Below are 19,747 nucleotides of genomic sequence, written 5' to 3' on the forward strand. Positions count from 1 at the left end.
ACTACAGCACAATACAGGCCCTTCAGAACATAGAAAAACCTCTGAGTGAAAAACTTACCCCTGACATCTCCTCTGTACCTACTCCCCAGCACCTTAAACCTGTGTCCTCTTGTGACAACCATTTCAGCCCTAGGAAAAAGCCTCTGACTGTCCACTCGATCAATGCCTCTCAACATCTTATACACCTCTATCAGGTCACCCCTCATCCTTCGTCTCTCCAAGGAGAAAAGGCCGAGCTCACTCAACCTATCCTCATAAGGCATGCCCCTCCAACCCAGGCAACATCCTTGTAAATCTCCTCTGCACCCTTTCTATGGCTTCCACATCCTTCCTGTAATGAGGCGACCAGAACTGAGCACAGTACTCCAAGTGGGGTCTGACCAGGGTCCTATATAGCTGCAACATTATCTCACGACTCCTAAACTCAATTCCTCAATTGATGAAGGCCAGTACACCATATGCCTTCTTAACCACAGCCTCAACTTGCACAGCTGCTTTGAGCGTCCTATGAACTCGGGCCCCAAGATCCTTCTGATCTTCCACACTGCCAAGAGTCCTACCATTAATATTATATTCCACCATCCTATTTGACCTGCCAAAATGAACCACCTCACACTTATCTGGGTTGAACTCCATCTGCCATTTCTCCGCCCAGTCTTGCATCCTATCAATGTCTCGCTGCAACTTCTGACATCCCTCCACACTATCCACAACACCTCCAACCTTTGTGTCATCAGCAAACTTACCAACCCATCCCTCCACTTCCTCATCCAGGTCATTTATAAAAATCACAAAGAGTAAGGGTCCCAGAACAGATCCCTGGGGCACTCCACTGGTGACCGACTTCCATTCAGAACATCTATAATTACTCTTTGCCTTCTGTGGGCAAGCCAGTTCTGGATCCACAAAGCAATGTCCCCTTGGATCCCATGCCCCCTCACTTTCTCAATAAGCCTTGCATGGGGCACCTTATCAAATGCCTTGCTGAAGTCCATATATACTACATCTACTGCTCTTCCTTCATCAATGTGTTTAGTCACATCTTCAAAAAATTCAACCAGGCTCGTAGGGCATGATCTGCCTTTGACAAAGCCATGCTGACTATTCTTAAATCATATTATACCTCTCCAAATGTTCATAAATCCTGCCTCTCAGGATCTTCTCAATCAACTTAGCAATCACTGAGGTTAGACTCACTGGTCTATAATTTCCAGGGCTATCTCTACTCCCTTTCTTGAATAAAGGAACCACATCCGCAATCCTCCAGAACCCCTCCCGTCTCCATTGATGATGCAAAGATCATCGCCAGAGGCTCAGCAATCTCCTCCCTCGCCTCCCACAGTAGCCTGGGTTCTACTTAGCAGGTTCGGCAGCATCTATGGAGAGAAAATCAGATGACCTTTCATCAGTACTCGTTTTGTTTTTGTTTTGTTTCTCATTTTGTGGAAATTAATCGCAGCTTCAGAAAGTGTGGCCCACCAACGGCTGAGAGTTTAGCCAGTGAGTAGTTGAATCATCTGGACTGAAAGTTACCCAGGTTTTGTTCCTAATCTGCTGAATTAGATGGTGGTGAAAGTGGCAATCCAGGTACTGCAGTTAGGCTCTGCACCTGTAGGTTAGGGAGAAGAAGGAACAGGTGCAAATAATGCAGAAGTGATAAGTAGGAGTTGTTTGTGAGAGAAAAATTAGATTCACAATTGAATTATTTTGTTTTCTAGAGAGAATCTTGAATGGTTGGCAAGAGCCACCAACTGGGCCAAGTTTACAGCAACGGCCAGCCTGGGAGTTATCCACAAGGTAACTAATTGTGTTCCAGTCTCAGGAAGGAGGAAGAGCTGGATGTCCCAAACTCTGCTGAGCTATTTGTTTTTCATTTTTACCTTAACCAGACCATTTGGCATTCCTCTTGTTCTCGTACATTTTTTTTGCTGCCGTTGATAATTTGTATTTATATATAGCACTTTAACGTGATAACGTCCCAAGGTGGTTCACAAGAGCATTACAAAACAAAGTGTGACATGGAGCCACCTAAGGAGATATTGCAGGTACAGTGTCTCCAAACAGGCCATGGTTGTGCTGGATTTCGGATCTTGCCGGATTTTGGGTTGGGAAGTTTGAGCGGTGGACAGTTCAGGCCAAGCTGTGTCAGATAGGGTTAAGGGTCGTTTGGGACACGGGAATAGATCAGCATGTGATCAACGAAGCAGATAACTATGGTGCCACACTGCAGTACTGCAATTCCTAGCTGAATTGTTGGGGTAATTTAAAAAAAAATTTTTACTCAATTAAAATTGATGCATGGAACATTCTAAAAATGTCCACTTTTGGGACAACTCTGGTTTTTGGATAGCCAGATTTGAGACACTGTACCTGTAAATTAAAAATAAAATTGCAAACATTACATCGATAAATATCGTAGTGTGAGTTGGTTCCTGGGATGAGAGGGTTGTCCAAGATGAGAAACTGAGAAATTTGAGCCAATGCACTCTGGAATTTAGAACAATGACAGATGATCTCAGTGAAACAAAGGTTTGGCAGCGTCGATACTGAAAAGTGTTGCCATGGATGGACCATCTAGAACAATGGGTGCAGCTGCAGGATAAAGGGAGTGATAATTTAGGACTAGGATGACAAAAAACGTCTTCACTCAGTGTCAATTTTTGGAATTGTCTATCCTAGACTGTTGTGGTGCTCCATTGTGAGTACATTTAAGGCTGAGCTGGACAGGTTTTTGGTATCTCTGGAGCCAAGGGACATGGGGAGCGGGCAAGAAAATGGAGTTGAGGTGAAAGATCAGCCTTGATTGTATTGAATGGCGCACCAAGTTGGAAGGGGCCGATTGGACTATACCTGCCTCTATTTCTTATGTTGTTCTGAAATAGTGCCTCTGTCTACCAATAAAGATTGTAAAGATTTATTCTTTTATCCTTTGTCTGTATGTGCTATCTTAACTACATCTTACAAATTCCTATGTTGGTACTCGCCACCGTCATAAATTCTTCTACACTTGTATCATTCATAGTACGTTACATTGCAATAGCCTACATTTTTTGTTGCTAATTATTTTGCCAAGTAAAATACTTACTTTATTCTGGTCTGTAATTGCAATAAAATTCTGAAGTCTATCTGATAAAGCGCTGGGCAATATATTTCCATTTTACTTTCTTTGTGGATTGCCCTTGTGCAATTTCAAGCATTAAAGGTGTAAGTTGTGCAGTGCAATACTAATGTAGTTTAATATTCAATCCATAAATTTCAAAGATACAGCATTCTGCCAAGTCAGATTCATTAGACTAATCCCAGGCTTTTCTTTCTCATGCTTTTCTTTCCCGTTCTCATTCCACATGATGCATCATGTCAAATTTTTGGAGGATATTGTCTTTTTTTTCTTTGGAGGAGGGGTAAGTGGCAGAGAAGATAAAATAGCATTCACACCAATGAATTGCTTGGTTTATCATTTTAATGGAAATTGCCAGCTGCCAAGTGGAGAGGGCTAGGTAGGTAGTTTGTACAATTCAAAATTGCTTTGGATTTTGACACGTACATTCCATGGTTTATTTGTGTTTTTTAAAGCCAAATTGGGAATGCGAGTTGTCTAAATAACTCCCTGCCCATTTGCTCAAGTTCCATGAGATACATTATTAATGGTTCATAGGTTTCAGTAGACCAGGTAGCTTCTGTTTTTCACCAACTAGTGGAAACAGACCATCATTACAGCATCTTACTCCATCATAATCATGAATGATAAATCTGGTCACCCTTCCTGAAAACAGTGATTTTAAGCTCCAGAGGGAAAATCTCCAGTTGCTGAAATCTGTCTTTATAATTGCAACCTCTAATTCTTGGTACCATTCTAGTGAACCGATGTTGCACCTCTTCCATTGCTTTTACATCCTTCCCATAATGGATTGCCAAATATTGCATGCAGTTTTTCAGTTGTTGCCTGGCTAAAGTCTTGTACTAGTCCAGCTGGATTCTATTTGCCTTTTTAATAGTTTTAATTACTTGCATTATCATTTAATGTTTGATCATGTGCATCTACTCATTAAGGTACCTCTGCTCCTCTATTCCATCTAAATCATGTCGTTATATGTGTATCAATGTTGTTCTATCTGAACATTGTATAACTTATTTAATTAAGTTACTGCTCTTGATATTCCTGGGAAGATTTGCTATCAGGTAAATAATGAAAATGCACGTTGTATGTTTGTACTTTCCAGCTAATATGTATCTGAAATCTGTATTGTGGAATTCTGTTCCTTGTCTAGGGTCATGAAAAAGAGGCCTTGCAGTTAATGGCAACATATTTACCCAAGGACTCCTCACCTGGCTCAGCTTATCAGGAGGGAGGTGGTCTCTATGCCCTTGGTCTCATCCATGCAAATCATGGTGGTGACATCATAGAATATTTGCTCAACCAACTAAAGAATGCAAGCAATGATGTAAGTGCTAACTACGTTGAAAGATGATAAAATGTGCATAACAGGAGTTATTGAGATCAGAATTCTAACTGAGCCACCAAATTGTGGAAACTTTGTACTATCAGTAATCGTTATTAGATTTATTCGAGTTCACTGGGTCAGATATGGGTTAACAGGACATGTGGCTTTTATATGTGCAAACAGTTGTGTGTTTTTAACTGTCTCTTGTGTTGCTGAACAGGTTGAGTTGATTCTTTTATTACCAGTTGATAGTAGCAAACAAATATTAAATCATCTGAAAAATCAACTTCAGTTTGCCACAATAGAGAACTTGAACTAATATTTCTAAACTGCTGTACCAATTTGGTCTAACCACAGCATAACTTTAACTTGTGACATAGGTTTCTACCTAAAACATGAGTCTGTCCTTCAAAAGATCTGCTTTTCTAGTGTTAACTTCAGATATTTTTTTAAATTAGCAGTTGTCATAAATTTGGCTTCTTATAAATGTTTGTTTCTCGTGTAGTTTGCAAAATAGTGTAAGTTAGAAAAGAGATGATTTTGACACTTTCTTTCACCTGTAGATTGTGCGTCATGGTGGGTGCCTTGGTCTTGGTTTGGCTGCACTGGGTACTGCTCGACAGGATGTCTATGACCTGCTCAAAACAAATCTGTACCAGGATGATGCTGTTACCGGTATGGAAACCAGAAACCTTGTCCCAGTAAAATAGCTAAAAGATATTTGGGGTGTTTGTAACACTATCATACTTCTAAATACTACTTAATTTCCATTCTGGTGATTCTGAATTCCTTTTCCACTCCTTTCCCCTCTCCTCTGGAGAAAAGAAACATATTAAATCATCTCAATAACCATTGCCATGCAGAGTAAGAGTTGGACTTCATGATTAGTAATAAGCTATTTGTTGCTGAACTAGACCACATACTGGTTGGCACTCCACGATGCATATGCAACAAATGACCCACTTTAATTTTTGTTTAGGTTACGGACCCTCTTTAAGCTTTGTTGTAACTCAGCTGCTTTGTGTGAGTTTGTATTTGGTTCTAAATACTAGTTTCCTTGATTTACAAATAAATTACCAGGCTTAACTTACAACTTGCTATCTTGATAGTTGTAGATAAGCATCTTATCAGTTGTTATAATTCAGTTCAGAAATTCAAGTGTGTTATGAAGTCCGCCTGGATCATAAGTTTTGCAGTTTGAATTTGGCTGGGTGAGCATGCGATGCTTCACTTCAGGTATGATTCAACTGACCAACTAGAGAGCTTTTATCAAACAAAGTTTATTTAAGAATACAGTTAACATGTATAGGAAGAAAATTAGCAATAACTTTTACCAATTATAAACAAGAAAAAAAACAACCATGATATTGTATAACCCCTGACACACATGAAATGTTCCAATCAAACAAACTTCCCCATAAACCAAACTCTTGCCAGAGGTTTAGCACATAAAATATGGATGCTCATGTGATGCTGGAAATTAGTCCTTTGGTTGGATGCTGCAGTTTTCTTGACACACACACACACACTCACAAGCTTGGAGTTAGAACAGCTTCCCAAAAAAACAGAGAGAGAGGCTCTAGGTACTAGCGAGCAAAACCACCAACAGCAGAATTTTCACTCCAGGAAGGCAAGAAGCCTTGCTTCCAGCTAACCAGCAGAATTTCCAAAACCAGACAGAGTGTGAGAGAAACGCTGCTTTTCAGTCTGATGTCCACACCCCTTCCAAGCTAAAACAGCAGCTCAAAACTGAAAACGAAAGAACTCCTGTCGCCTGACCTGTCAGTCATTCTTCCCCCTAACAATTCAAGGTCATAAAAAATCCCAGAAAGTACCTGAGGCCCAGAGTAAAAATAAACAAAGCTCCATTTAAGCCATTGAAACAGCAATAAAAGGACTTCTAGCAGACAGCCCGCAACAATAAAAAAACCAAAGCTGTTTGACTACAGAGAACATGATTTTTAAAAATTACATTTCTTAAAGGTACACTGGTGTCTCACAGTACTGAGAACAGAGGTTTCAAAGCACATTTGAATTCCAGTTGCACTGCACCACTGATAGTCTGAATTTGCTTTCACCACATTGAATCAGAGAATCCTGACAATGCGGAAGGAGGCCATTTGGCCCATTGAGTCTGCAGTGACTCTCTCTGACTGAGTACCTTACCCCGTGCCCCATACTGTTACCATGGCGAACCCACACATTTTAGGATTGTGGGAGGAAACTGGAGCATCCAGAGGAAACCCATGCAGACGTGTGCAAATTCCACACAGGCAACCCAGGTCCCTGGCGCTGTGTGGCAGCAGTGCTAACCACTATGCCCCCTACAGGGAGAGAAAATATATTTGCATTTTCATTATTCGAGTAACAACATTTCTGTCCTGACTTTTCCTTTTACTATTAATTTTCCTGTCCCCTTCAGGTGAGGCAGCTGGTCTGGCACTGGGACTCGTCATGCTCGGATCAAAGTCTGCTCAAGCAATTGAGGATATGGTGGGTTATGCTCAGGAAACCCAGCATGAAAAGATTCTTCGTGGCTTAGCTGTAGGCATTGCTATGGTGATGTATGGCCGAATGGAAGAAGCAGATGCTCTGATTGAGAGTCTTTGTAGAGATAAGGTAAGCATAAAATTTGGTAATTCCCCCCCAAAAGTATTTCTTCTGTTTTATTTGGTGTGATTGAGTGAGCTGTCATGACTTGTACATTATAGGGCCCGATTCAAGCGCGAAATCGTGGTAAAGTTGGGCGTCGGGCCTAAAACACGGTCCAGACCCGACTCAAGGCCAATCGCGCCTTTACCAACGGCCGATCCGGCGTGCGCCCGAATTGGCCAGTGGGCCGATTTAAATGCATTTGCATGCATTTAAATCGGCATAATGAAGCCCGCGCCCAACTTACCCAAGGATTCCCACTTTACGAGACTCCGATCCGATCGGCACCCGCGCATTTACCGTGTTGCTGAATTCAAGTCCAATAGGGTTTCAACTCAGCAACTGAACTGCCGAATCGCCCCCGCGAACCACCCCGGCAGCCCACCACCACCATCCCCCCTCCCCCCACCCGATCGGACCACCCTGGGACGCAGGCCCCCCCCAACCGGGATCGGGCCCCCCGGGCCCCCGACCTACCTTGATCACTGGTGTCCGTCGAAAGCATCTTGCGATCCTGGATCCTGGCCTTGCTCTGGGGGTTCTGATGGATGACGTCTCTTCCCTGAGGGGGGGTGGCGGAGGGCGGAGACATCACATCTCTCCCCCACCCCCCTCAGGGAAGAGACGTCACATCCCCCCCCCCCCTCCCCAGGGAAGAGACATCACACCCCACCCCCCACCCCCACCAGGGAAAGTCAAAGGCAGCGCAGACAGCAGTGCTGTCAGCGCTGCCTTTGACTTTCACGCTCGGGCGCACTGAGTGCTGACGGCTTCAAACTGCGCATGCGCAGTTCGGTGCTCCGACAGATGCAAATGCGCTAGGCCCCGCCCAGTGGACCCGCGCCGAAAAAAGGCGTATGGGGCGCTGGAGCGCGGCTGCCGGGCGCAGGTCTGATTTACGACCGCACCCGGCACTTAGAGCCGATTTGGTAAAATCGGCCCCATAGTATTTACAGTGGTGTCAAGTTTGTTTTCTATACATTTCAAATAGAAGTTGTAAGTGTGGCTAATATAGTACTTTAGTAGTTCGGGAAGTCAGTAATGGATAATCGTCATGTGTGCATATACTTGAGACTATTAGTTTGTGCTGCTAATGGTGACCATTACTAGTCAAGCATTTTGCATTGTGTCTTTAAATAAAATGTTGAGTTTTCTACAAATATTGTGAAGAGTCATCAGTTTTCCTTTTAAACAACTGGTGGTAAGAATACTTACAAAGAAATAAAGGACAAAGCCAGCTTGTTGCACCCAAATCCACTTCTTCCACAGCCCATATTCCAACTAATCTATCGTGTCCATCTATTTGATCTCTTGAGGAAATTTCTTTATGAATGCACACATGGACCCTAAACGAATCAGTTAAACCAGACTGTTTAGTTATAATTAATTTATTTCAATTATTCAGAGAATTCACCCAGTTGTTCTGTGGTTTTATGCATTCATTGTGCACTTTATTAGTAACAATAAATGTATGGGAAATGGTTTTTATACAAGTCATAATGACAATGGATGTATATAGGTTGAAAACTACAAAAGGTGTCCAGTTCTCTCATAGTTACAGACTAAGTGCAACTGTTTAGAACAATGCAAGGTTAATTTGGTGATTTCAAATTACACTTGCTGTTTGGGAACTAATTTAGAAAAATTGCAGATGACTAAAAGATTGGAAAATGCTTCGGAAAGTCAGAGCAGTTGTAAATTTCCATGGAGAGTTTGGGTTTTCATTTTTTTAAACTTTAAACACTATTGTATTCATGTTAATTATACTTGTATTTCATGACTGATGTATTTTCTGGTTGCTTGTGATCTGTTCAGGACCCGATTCTCAGACGTTCTGGAATGTACACGGTTGCAATGGCATATTGTGGTTCTGGGAATAATAAAGCGATCAGAAGACTGCTGCATGTTGCTGTAAGAAAAAGCATTATAATTTTAAAATCAGCAAATATGATTTAACGTATTACTTTCTTCTACTGTTCCCTGTTGGATGATTGTTCTTCGCCACTTAAGACAACACTGATTCTTACTAGAGTCTGGGTACAAGATGCAGCAACACCCTCATATTAACCATGCTCCATATATCAGTCTAGGCAGATTAAACGGTTAGAAAATGCAAGTAATTTGCATATAGTGACTTTCAGGACCTCTAGAGATTCCTTCCAGCTACGAAGTACTTTTGAAGGGTAGTCACTCTTGTAATGCAGGAAATGCAGTCAGTGTTCACACAACAGGATCTCACAAACAGCAATGAAGTAACGACCAGATAATCTAAATTTAGTGAGATTGGCTGAGGGATAAAGTAAACTCGCATACTTGGGAAATTCCTGAGCTATTTGAAACAGTGCCATGGGATCTTTTACATTTACCTGAGAAGGCAGAGATGTTTAATGTCTCATCTGAAAGAGCAAATGTCAGTGTGTATAGCCTTCCCTGAATACTGCACTGAGTGCACAGCTTCCCCACCAAACTGAATCCTATTCTCACTTATACACCTATGCACTTGGCAGCACGAGTCACTGGAGGAGAATTGGAAGCTGAATCCTCTCCCCAACCCACCACCTGCCTTAGCATGAGGACTCGAGTCCAGTTGATATCACGCCAATTACTGCACAAATCTCCACAAGCCAATAATCAAGTTTTGACTTTCTGATCCAAATTTTTCAGTGGTGCAATAAGATTTACCTTTTGTCCACTGATCATTTAATCGAATTGATTTGTGTTACCTTTATACTGGCCTTGGACAGGAGCCATTTGTGATTTAAATTATTTTTGATGGTGATAGCATGAATGGGGAAGAATATTTTGCTATTTAGTAGACAAAGGGTCTGCTTTTTTAAAAAATCAGAAAGCCTATGTCTGTGTGGAGTTCTCACTGGGGTCTGCGTGGGTTTGCCCTGGGTGCTCCAGTTTCCTCCCAATGTCCAAAGATGTGTAGGTTAGGTGGATTGGCCATGGCAAATGTGTGGCGTTACAGTGACATGGTGGAGAAGAGGGCCTGGGTAAAATACTCAGAATTGGTGCAGATTTGATGAGCTGAATAGCCTCTTCGGCACTGTAGGGATTCTATGATTTACAAGAAGAAAGCACTTGACCATTTCTGGCAAAAATAGTTTTAGTTTTAATTGTGTTCATTCAAACGACGATTTGATAAATTTGTACAATGGAAAAAGTGATCTGATGCTCAGTGGAAAGTTAAAGGTGCGTAATATGCATTCAAACTCATTCACGTAATACAAAATGTTTTTCTGTGGAAAGCAGTTTTTAATGCGATTAATTTGAAGTTAGTTTCTTTGGTCAACATTGTAGAGCTATAGTTAAATATCCTGTTTGCTGAACAATGTGGCACATTTCTAGATTTCAGCATTCAGATCAGTGCTCAGCAGAATGTAGGGGAAGACCTTCTACTTATCTGTTTACTTCTCAGATCTTTAGGATATCTACAAATGTTTCTCAATGAATTACTTTTTTTTTAGTGCAGTCAAAGTTCTGAAGGCAAACAAAGCAGCCAATCTGCACATATCAAAATCTGTGGTTGATCTTATTTTGACACTGAAACTTTTGCATCTCATCTAAAAGACAGCATTGCCAATAGTTTTTAACATTCCTTCATTCCAATACCTGTGTTAGCCTACGTGCTCACGTCTGTTCAATTAGGCATGAAATCCCAACTTTCTGGTTTGGGGATGAGAGTCTGAGCAGCAAGCTGTCTAATCTTTGGGCCACGACGGAGAGAGCGAAATATAATGAAGTTCAACTTTGGAGGATAAGAGCAAAAAATAGCTTGAGGCAGAGTTGCCTTTTAAATAATAAGACTCTGATGGTGCAGAGCCCCCAATGTTCTTGAATTAAAATGCACTTGAGTTAGTATACTCTGATTGCTTCACTATAATTGTGTTATATATGGTGTTGACTGTACTTCCAATCAATTCTTGCACATTGGAGATGCCTTGGTGCTAATAAAAGGAGTTTTCTTTGCTCTTTCAGGTTAGTGATGTCAATGATGATGTGAGACGTGCTGCGGTAGAGTCGCTTGGATTTATTTTATTCAGGTATAGTGTTCTGTTGAAATATTTTGGTGCTGAAAATAGTGGCTTGAAATGATAACAGAAGTTTGTATTATGTGTTGCCATTCTGTGACTATTTCTCCTTCTGCCACATGGTGGTGCTGGTTGATGTATATTGTGCTTTGGGAGCTGTGTGAACCTCGCTCATGTTGCCTTAGTAGAAAGTATTTCCTAAATACTGATTAGTGAAGATGCTTGTGTATATTCGTAATGACATTCCTTTTTTGTGTATTCATCTTTCTATTTCTCGTCCCAGACATTCTGTCATGGACTATTTCATCATATTGCGCTAGGTTTAATTTTCCATTAGTTTGAATTGAAGGGAATCATGGAATCGTTACAGCACAGAAGGTGGCTATTTGGCCCATTGTGTTCATGCCGGCTCTCCCAAAGAGCAATTTGAATACTGCCACTCTCCTGCCTTCTCCACATATCGCTGTGCATTCCTCCCTTTCAGATATCTAGAAAATGTAGAAATGTTTATGGCACAGATGGAGGCCACTCTGCCCATCGTGGCTGTACTGACTGAAAAACAAGCCACCCAGCCCAATTCCATTTTCCAGTACTTGGAAGCTTGATGTCATTTTAGGCAACTGATAGCCTCCTGCTGAATCACTTTCTTTTGCTCAAGACAAAAATGGTTTCTCTCTTCCCCATTGGAAAATACTTAGAGCAAAAATTTCATGATATTTAGTGTCTCACCAGAGCTGGCATGCTCTGGTGAGACAGTAAATATCATGAAATTTTGACAATTGGCTGCACAGCCAGCTTTTCTCGCCAGACAATGCAGCACTTGGAGTTACAAGAATGCTGCCGGCGTTGCTGATGCCATTACGCTGCAGAGTAGGCCGATAGAGAAAGGGCACCCCGACCTGTGATGGGGGAGATAAGACAATCCCCCAGCCCCCATAGGGGCACTGGCCCCAGAACAGGCAGTGCCAGGGTACTGCCCGGGTATGTGGTGCATCCCCGGCGGGTTCCCTTTGTCTGGTTCCCTTTTTTTCAAAGCAGTTGTAAACCTCGCCACCGTGACATCACGCCAGCGAGGGGAGAATTTTTAACATGGGTGGAACATATGGCGAGAAGCCCTTTAATGAGATGCTAATTTATGGAAATTAGGTTCCCAACCTTTATGGGCAGGAACCACATTACATCACCAGCGAAGGGCGAACAAAATCAGAAAACGGGACCTTGCTGCCAAGATTCCCGTTTCAGCAGTCTCAAGATTTTCTGCCAGCGTCACCATTTTCACCCGTGGCAAAGACCAGCAGAAATCCTAGTTAAGTTGATGTGCTCCACTTGGCAAACCTCTGTATGTAATCAACTGAGTACATGGAGTTCTATTCCTTTTGAAATACTCCCAATTCCAGTTTCCAAATTTATGAACACTCTAGATATCCTTGAAAATTTTGTCAGGTAGTTTTTCCATTCGCAAGAAGTTTGATTATAAACTGTGTGTTTTGAAGTGCTGGTGTCAGAACCTGGAATGGTGGTCTGGGTCAATTAGTAGAGGCAGTAAGTCTGGGCTCAGTGTTGTGATCATTCTGTATCGGTTTCATTATTATTTCGATAATGAGATAATCATTCGTTCTTTAAAATTGTTGTTATTGTGAGGAACAGAGTGCACTCACTTTTTTTACGTCTCCTATTCTTGTCGTTAAATTTACAATTAATTTAAACTTTCATATTTTATGGTATGTTGCACAAAGTTTACTCCGGCACTGAAATGCGTGACACGAAGTTACAAAAACACCAGGCATGAAATGGCAATCGGGTCCATCAAAGTTGACACAAACCACCATAACACTCGAGGTCACTATTAGAGACTTCCTACCCACCTGTCACACTTGAGTCCAAAAAAAATAAACCCAATTATTGCAGAGGGAATCTCTAAACTTTCTCTCAACCTTCCCTGGAAAAAATAACCCCAGGGGACTGCACAGACTATGCCTAATTTACTTAATTTTTGGAAGATTTAATGGTCCTTAAGACCTGAATTTAGTCGGACTCTCCAACATCCATAGTTCTAAAATGTTGCAGAACCTACTCGGGAGGTTCAAATTCAGAATCTTGAATGACTTGCATTCAATTTTGCTTTGGAGTGTGCTTCTACCAGTCTTGATTAGACCATTTGGAAAGGAAAAGAATACCCCTGAAGGGAGAGGGAAGAGTTCTTGCATTTCACTCAAATATACCATCTTACAGACTGACCATGTAAAAGAGTTGTCTTCTTTTAAATATCATTAAGTAAAATGAATTATTCACTCTATGTGGTAGCCACTTTTTTTTTCAAAGAATACAAATTTAAGGTGGACATGACTTGCTATCCATATTTTGACATAAACTTTGAAGTTAACATTGTGGTAAGCTAGCTAGCTTTGGTGTGATGTGGAACTTTGAAGGTGACCAGGACTTTTATAATCTCAATTTGATATTTAAACTAGTTGCTTAATAGTAAACTAGAAAGCAGCTAAAAGCTGAGCTGGGCTTTTGAAATTTTGAATGTTGTTTCTGAAAAAAGATGGATTTCACTCTGTTTACTGATGAATGTTAATTGTTGCATATTTATTCTTCAAGTAAAAATAATAGGCTCAGTTTAATTCAGCAGATGTTAATTTTAATCAGCCATGTTTTGAAATCTACCTAAAATGACCCAATGGATAACATCAGTGAGTAAAACATAAAAAATAGGAGGAGGCCATTTGGCCTTTCGAACCTGCTCTGTCGTTCATTATGATCTTGGCTGATCATCCAACTCAATAGCCTGATCCCGCTTTGCCCCCCACATCTTTTGATCCCCTTCACCCAAGAGATAACAAATAGGTTAGACCAAGGAGAGCCAATGGATGTTATCTATCTTGACTTCCAAAAGGCCTTTGACAAGGTGCCTCACGGGAGACTGCTGAGTAAAATAAGGGCCCATGGTATTCAAGGCAAGGTACTAACATGGATTGACGATTGGCTGTCAGACAGAAGGCAGAGAGTTGGGATAAAAGGTTCTTTCTCAGAATGGCAACCGGTGACAAGTGGTGTCCCGCAGGGTTCAGTGTTGGGGCCACAGCTGTTCTCTTTATATATTAACGATCTAGATGACGGGACTGGGAGCATTCTGGCCAAGTTTGCCGATGATACAAAGATAGGTGGAGGGGCAGGTAGTATTGAGGAGGTGGGGAGGCTGCAGAAAGATTTAGACAGTTTAGGAGAGTGGTCCAAGAAGTGGCTGATGAAATTCAACGTGGGCAAGTGCGAGGTCGTACACTTTGGAAAAAAGAATAGAGGCATGGACTATTTTCTAAACGGTGACAAAATTCATAATGCTAAAGTGCAAAGGGACTTGGGAGTCCTAGTCCAGGATTCTCTAAAGGTAAACTTGCAGGTTGAGTCCGTAATTAAGAAAGCAAATGTAATGTTGTCATTTATCTCAAGAGGCTTGGAATACAAAAGCAGGGATGTACTTCTGAGGCTTTATAAAGCACTGGTTAGGCCCCATTTGGAGTACTGTGAGCAATTTTGGGCCCCACACCTCAGGAAGGACATACTGGCACTGGAGCGGGTCCAGCGGAGATTCACACGGATGATCCCAGGAATGGTAGGCCTGACATACGATGAACGTCTGAGGATCGTGGGATTATATTCATTGGAGTTTAGGAGGTTGAGGGGAGATCTGATAGAAACTTACAAGATAATGAACGGCTTAGATAGGATGGACGTAGGGAAGTTGTTTCCATTAACAGGGGAGACTAGGACGCGGGGGCACAGCCTTAGAATAAAAGGGAGTCACTTTAGAACAGAGATGAGGAGAAATTTCTTCAGCCAGAGAGTGGTGGGTCTGTGGAATTCATTGCCACAGAGGGCTGTGGAGGCCGAGACGTTGAGCGTCTTCAAGACAGAAATTGATAAATTCTTGATTTCTCGAGGAATTAAGGGCTATGGGGAGAGAGCGGGTAAATGGAGTTGAAATCAACCATGATTGAATGGTGGAGTGGACTCGATGGGCCGAATGGCCTTACTTCCGCTCCTATGTCTTATGGTCTTATGGTCTTATGGTCTTAAACTTACAAGATAATGAACGGCTTAGATAGGATGGACGTAGGGAAGTTGTTTCCATTAACAGGGGAGACTAGGACGCGGGGGCACAGCCTTAGAATAAAAGGGAGTCACTTTAGAACAGAGATGAGGAGAAATTTCTTCAGCCAGAGAGTGGTGGGTCTGTGGAATTCATTGCCACAGAGGGCTGTGGAGGCCGAGACGTTGAGCGTCTTCAAGACAGAAATTGATAAATTCTTGATTTCTCGAGGAATTAAGGGCTATGGGGAGAGAGCGGGTAAATGGAGTTGAAATCAACAATGATTGAATGGTGGAGTGGACTCGATGGGCCGAATGGCCTTACTTCCGCTCCTATGTCTAATGGTCTAATGGTCTAAAAAGAGCTATATTTAACTCCTTCTTGAAAAAATACAATATTTTGGTCTCAACTGCTTTCTGTGGTAGTGAATTCCACAGGCTTGCCACTCTCTGTGTGAAGATTTCTCCTAATTTCTATCCTAAAAGATTTACCCATATCCTTAGACTATAACCCCTGGTTCTGGATTTCCCCCACCATCGGGAACATCCTTCCTGCATATACCCTGTCTAGTCCAGCCCAATAAACCGTTGCTGCACTTCTTCTATAGCAAGAATATCCTTCCTCAGATAAGGAGACCAAAAATGCACACGCTATTCCAGGTGTGGCCTCACCAAGGCCCTGTACAATTGCAACAAGACATCCCTGCTCCTGTACTCAAATCCTCTCGCTATGAAGGTCAACATATCATTTCCCTTCTTTACCGCCTGCTGCACCTGCATGCTGACTTTCAGTGACTGGGGTGCGAGGACACCCGGGTCTTGTTGCACATTCCCTTCTCTCAATTTATAGCCGTTCAGATAATCTGCCTTTCTGTTTTTGCTACCACTACGTACTTACCCATATTATACCGCATCTGCCATACATTTTCCCACTCACTCAATTTGTCCAAATTACACTGAAGCATCTCTGCATCCTCCTCACTACTCACCCTCCCACCCAGCTTTGTTATTGGACAATAAGTTTTTGATTACCGATGAAGCGCCGAATCCTATGTTAAGTTATTTTTTCACTTATGGTTAACTATATTTATTGAAGGAGGGAACCTTTTGATGATCTATCTCTCTAAATTTTGGCAATGCTAGACTTTGTGAATTCAAAACTTGAGTTATGAGCTGTGATAATTTGTGTAGTGATAGTTTACATTCCTGTCTGCCTGAATTCCCTTAGAGGGTATGGTGATGGCGTCTGATCTGATTTGTTATTGCATAGTCCAGTCATAACCAGACCACCTGAATACCAAATAATAAATGTCCAAGTGTTCTAGGGTAGGTGCCAGCTGATGCTGTCTTTGAATAATTTTTGAGTGTAGAGGATTAAGGCAAAAAGCATCATATGTTCTGTCATCACGAGTTTCTGTATTGAAGGAGTTTGAGATTTATTGTTAGATCTCCCACTTCAACCCAGGAAAGTATAAAATCTTTAAGCACATGACTGCTCCAAGTTATACCAGGAAAGTTCTGAGAGAACAACTGAAGAAAATATTCCTTATGTGACTTGGATTTTAGAACGAACCAAGACAAAAGCTTTTAACAGTTTGCTTGTTTTACTTGTATTGCAGCATCTGCTTAGGATGAAAGTACTCAAGAAGCCGAGCAATATGAATTGTTTTGTTTTACATTAGCCGTGTTTTTAAAACCTGTGGCCTTGACCAAAAAGACTTGCTGTACAAAACGGAACCCTCTTGAAGTTCACTTAACATTTCCATGTTCAAAATGTGAAAAAAGAATCAGCCTATAGATCTCGAATTCTATATTAAAGTAACTTATTTGGTTTGCTAGGGTTTCACTAACTGTCTGTAAGGAACTATATGTAATGGAACAGTTTTCAAACTCTTTGAAATCCCTTTGGCTTGACTATGCTTGAGATGCTTCCTTTCATTTTAGTAGCCAAACAGATTATGTTTTGCAAAATCAGTCTTCTCTTGCTGGCATACTTCAGTATACCCTGTCTTCTAAATTTCAATTTAGGCAGACCATTACCCATCCCCCTTTCCTTCATATACTTGTGATATCTGGCATCTTATTGGTCCATTGACATTGGGTGGCAGTTCCTCCTAATGGTCTTTACCATTTGGCAATGGAAATTACCGAATTAATTTCATCTTTATGAAAATAGACATTTCCCTGGTCAGTGAGTTAATCGTCACAGAAACAGTTTCATTAAAGGATGAATTTTGCGATATTTGCACAATATGAAACTCTCCCAATTGCATAAATCAAGAGGGGATAACATAAGCTTTCACATGTAAAAGGCAAATGATACAAATGAAAATTACTATCTAGAACTTAAAGTTGACACCAAATGCATAAAGTTCTTAATGCTGTTACACTTGTATATTACAATTTTATTTTAATGTATTGCATATGAAGACTTGAATCCATCCACAACCAATTGTGCAGTAACAGCTGGAGAGTTATTTTGCGGTGCCTTTGTTCAATGGGATGCCTTTTAGTTTTTCAGTGTTCCTGACATCAGCCTAGTTGCCATCTGTTTTTGAAGAGGTGGTTCAACAGGACGGGAGAGAAAATCCTGAGGAATAGTGAAAATCTTTCTCTAACCCCACAGTTGCACCCTCTAGGACACTGTCTTTCTGCTGCAAGCCCTCAACCACTACCATTGTGTGGTCATGCCTTCAGAATCCCATGGCCTATGTTAGAACTCTCTTACTAAACCCCTTTTCTCCTTTTGCCTTCCTTGAAGCCAAGGTTTTGGTGTTGTTCTCCAATTCCCCACACGCCAGTATCATTTTAGACTCAGCATTCATTTTTTGATTATGTCTTTGCGCAGTACTTTGTGGTGTTTTCATCTGGCACAAGAGAAGCATTGGCTTGGGGTTCAGGGGAAGGTTGCCACCTGGCTGACTCCTGTGAAGAATATGTCTGGATTAGGTTATGTAAATCTCAAAAAAAAACTTTATCTGCAACCAAAACCAAAGAAATTTCCACTGAGTGGAAAATGATGACTAACAAAGTCTCACTGTGTAAAATGACTACGTGACAGTAATATTCCAGAGGCATTCGTTTTCACACAATTAAACTCCATATGAACCATTTTTTTCCTTCAATTCTGAAAGAACGACTGTTCAGGTTATGAACCTGGTATACTGAGGAATATTGAAATGTATTGATGGACATCTAAAATAAATAGGCTGCCTCCATAATATTCCTACTGAAAGTAACTTGAATAAATTAAAAAATCATGCCAAAGGCAAATGCTCATAAATTAAGTAAGAAGTCTCACAACACCAGGTTAAAGTCCAACAGGTTTATTTGGAATCACGAGCTTGCAGAGCACTGCCAGGACAGTTAGTAGGATTTTGCAAACCCAGGCAGTATGGTGGGGGTAACTTCATGTGACAACATTGTATATTGGCCCTCTTTCTCCTCTTAGTACAGCTCCATTTTGAAATGTGAGGAATAAAGGGGTGAAACTTAACACTTGATGGGTTGTGATGGGGAGGCTTTCTGGAATATTTGCAGAGACTCTAGGGATGGAAAGTTATCCCAAGTGGTCTGCTATGAGAAACCAGACAAGTATTGTGTAAGTCATGTGTTTGTCATTAACTTTTGACCTGAAATAAATGGGTAATTCACAAAAGAAAAAGATGTACAGCATGCCTGATGCAAGTAAAGAGCCGTGATATCTTTGCTAGAACATGATTACAAATACATGAACCTTCATAGACCAGTCGCTTTAGGTTAGTGAATGGAAAATGCTTGCTACTTGTTACCCACCTAGAACGCATTTGTGCAAAGAAAGAGTTTGCTCTTAATGTTATTCATTGCCAATGCTTGAGGCCTATACATGCAGAATGGCAATGGCGATATGGCTATTGGCCCATATAGCTTGTCAATGCAAAATAAATGACAGGGCCAATGAGGTCTGAAGTTAATCTTCTCGGACCTTCTCAGTTACTAGGTAATGAAAAACTCTTGTGACTGTATAACTACTGATCTAAAATACTACAGGTGGTGGGGAAAAAAATAATAGTTACATGTGCGTGGTTTATATCATAATCAATGTTACATTATTATTCGCAATGGGATTGATTGGTCAAAATGTGTAGGAGTTGGTTCAAATGGGGCCAATGCAATGTAAGGCCAAAACAACATGTGTAAGAGCAGTGGCTCTGCTAGCAACATCCATTCACTGCAGCATCCATAAGGAGATGTTAGCGGCAAAGAAATGACTGCTGATCTCATGACCGTTTTGGAGGAAGCGGTTAAAACAATTAATTTTATCAAGGCTTTTCATTGAAATCACAAACATTTGCAGCTGTATGTGACAGGATGGGCAGTGATCACCATCGACTACTTCTGCACACTGAAGTGCGCTGGCTCTCCCGAGGAAAGATACTCGCACGTCTTTTTGAGTTGCATGATGAAGTGAGAACTTTCTTTTACTTATTTAAACTCTCAGTGCTTCAGTGGCTTGCCAAAATGACATAAGAGACAGATATTTTT

The 19,747-nt window shown here is 41.3% G+C and overlaps 1 protein-coding gene across 1 annotated transcript in view; it reads left to right on the forward strand.

Annotated features, from left to right (window-relative positions):
• psmd1 (proteasome 26S subunit, non-ATPase 1) overlaps window positions 1-19,747 on the forward strand; it is a 105,806-nt gene that overhangs the window by 21,550 nt on the left and 64,509 nt on the right. The window contains exons 11-16 of the mRNA XM_078206864.1: window positions 1,719-1,797; window positions 4,269-4,442; window positions 5,006-5,117; window positions 6,865-7,061; window positions 8,910-9,005; window positions 11,079-11,143. Of these exons, the coding sequence (XP_078062990.1) occupies window positions 1,719-1,797; window positions 4,269-4,442; window positions 5,006-5,117; window positions 6,865-7,061; window positions 8,910-9,005; window positions 11,079-11,143 (723 nt within the window). The remainder of the gene's footprint in view (window positions 1-1,718; window positions 1,798-4,268; window positions 4,443-5,005; window positions 5,118-6,864; window positions 7,062-8,909; window positions 9,006-11,078; window positions 11,144-19,747) is intronic.

Source organism: Mustelus asterias, chromosome 3, assembly GCF_964213995.1.
Source record: "Mustelus asterias chromosome 3, sMusAst1.hap1.1, whole genome shotgun sequence".
NCBI lineage: Eukaryota > Metazoa > Chordata > Chondrichthyes > Carcharhiniformes > Triakidae > Mustelus > Mustelus asterias.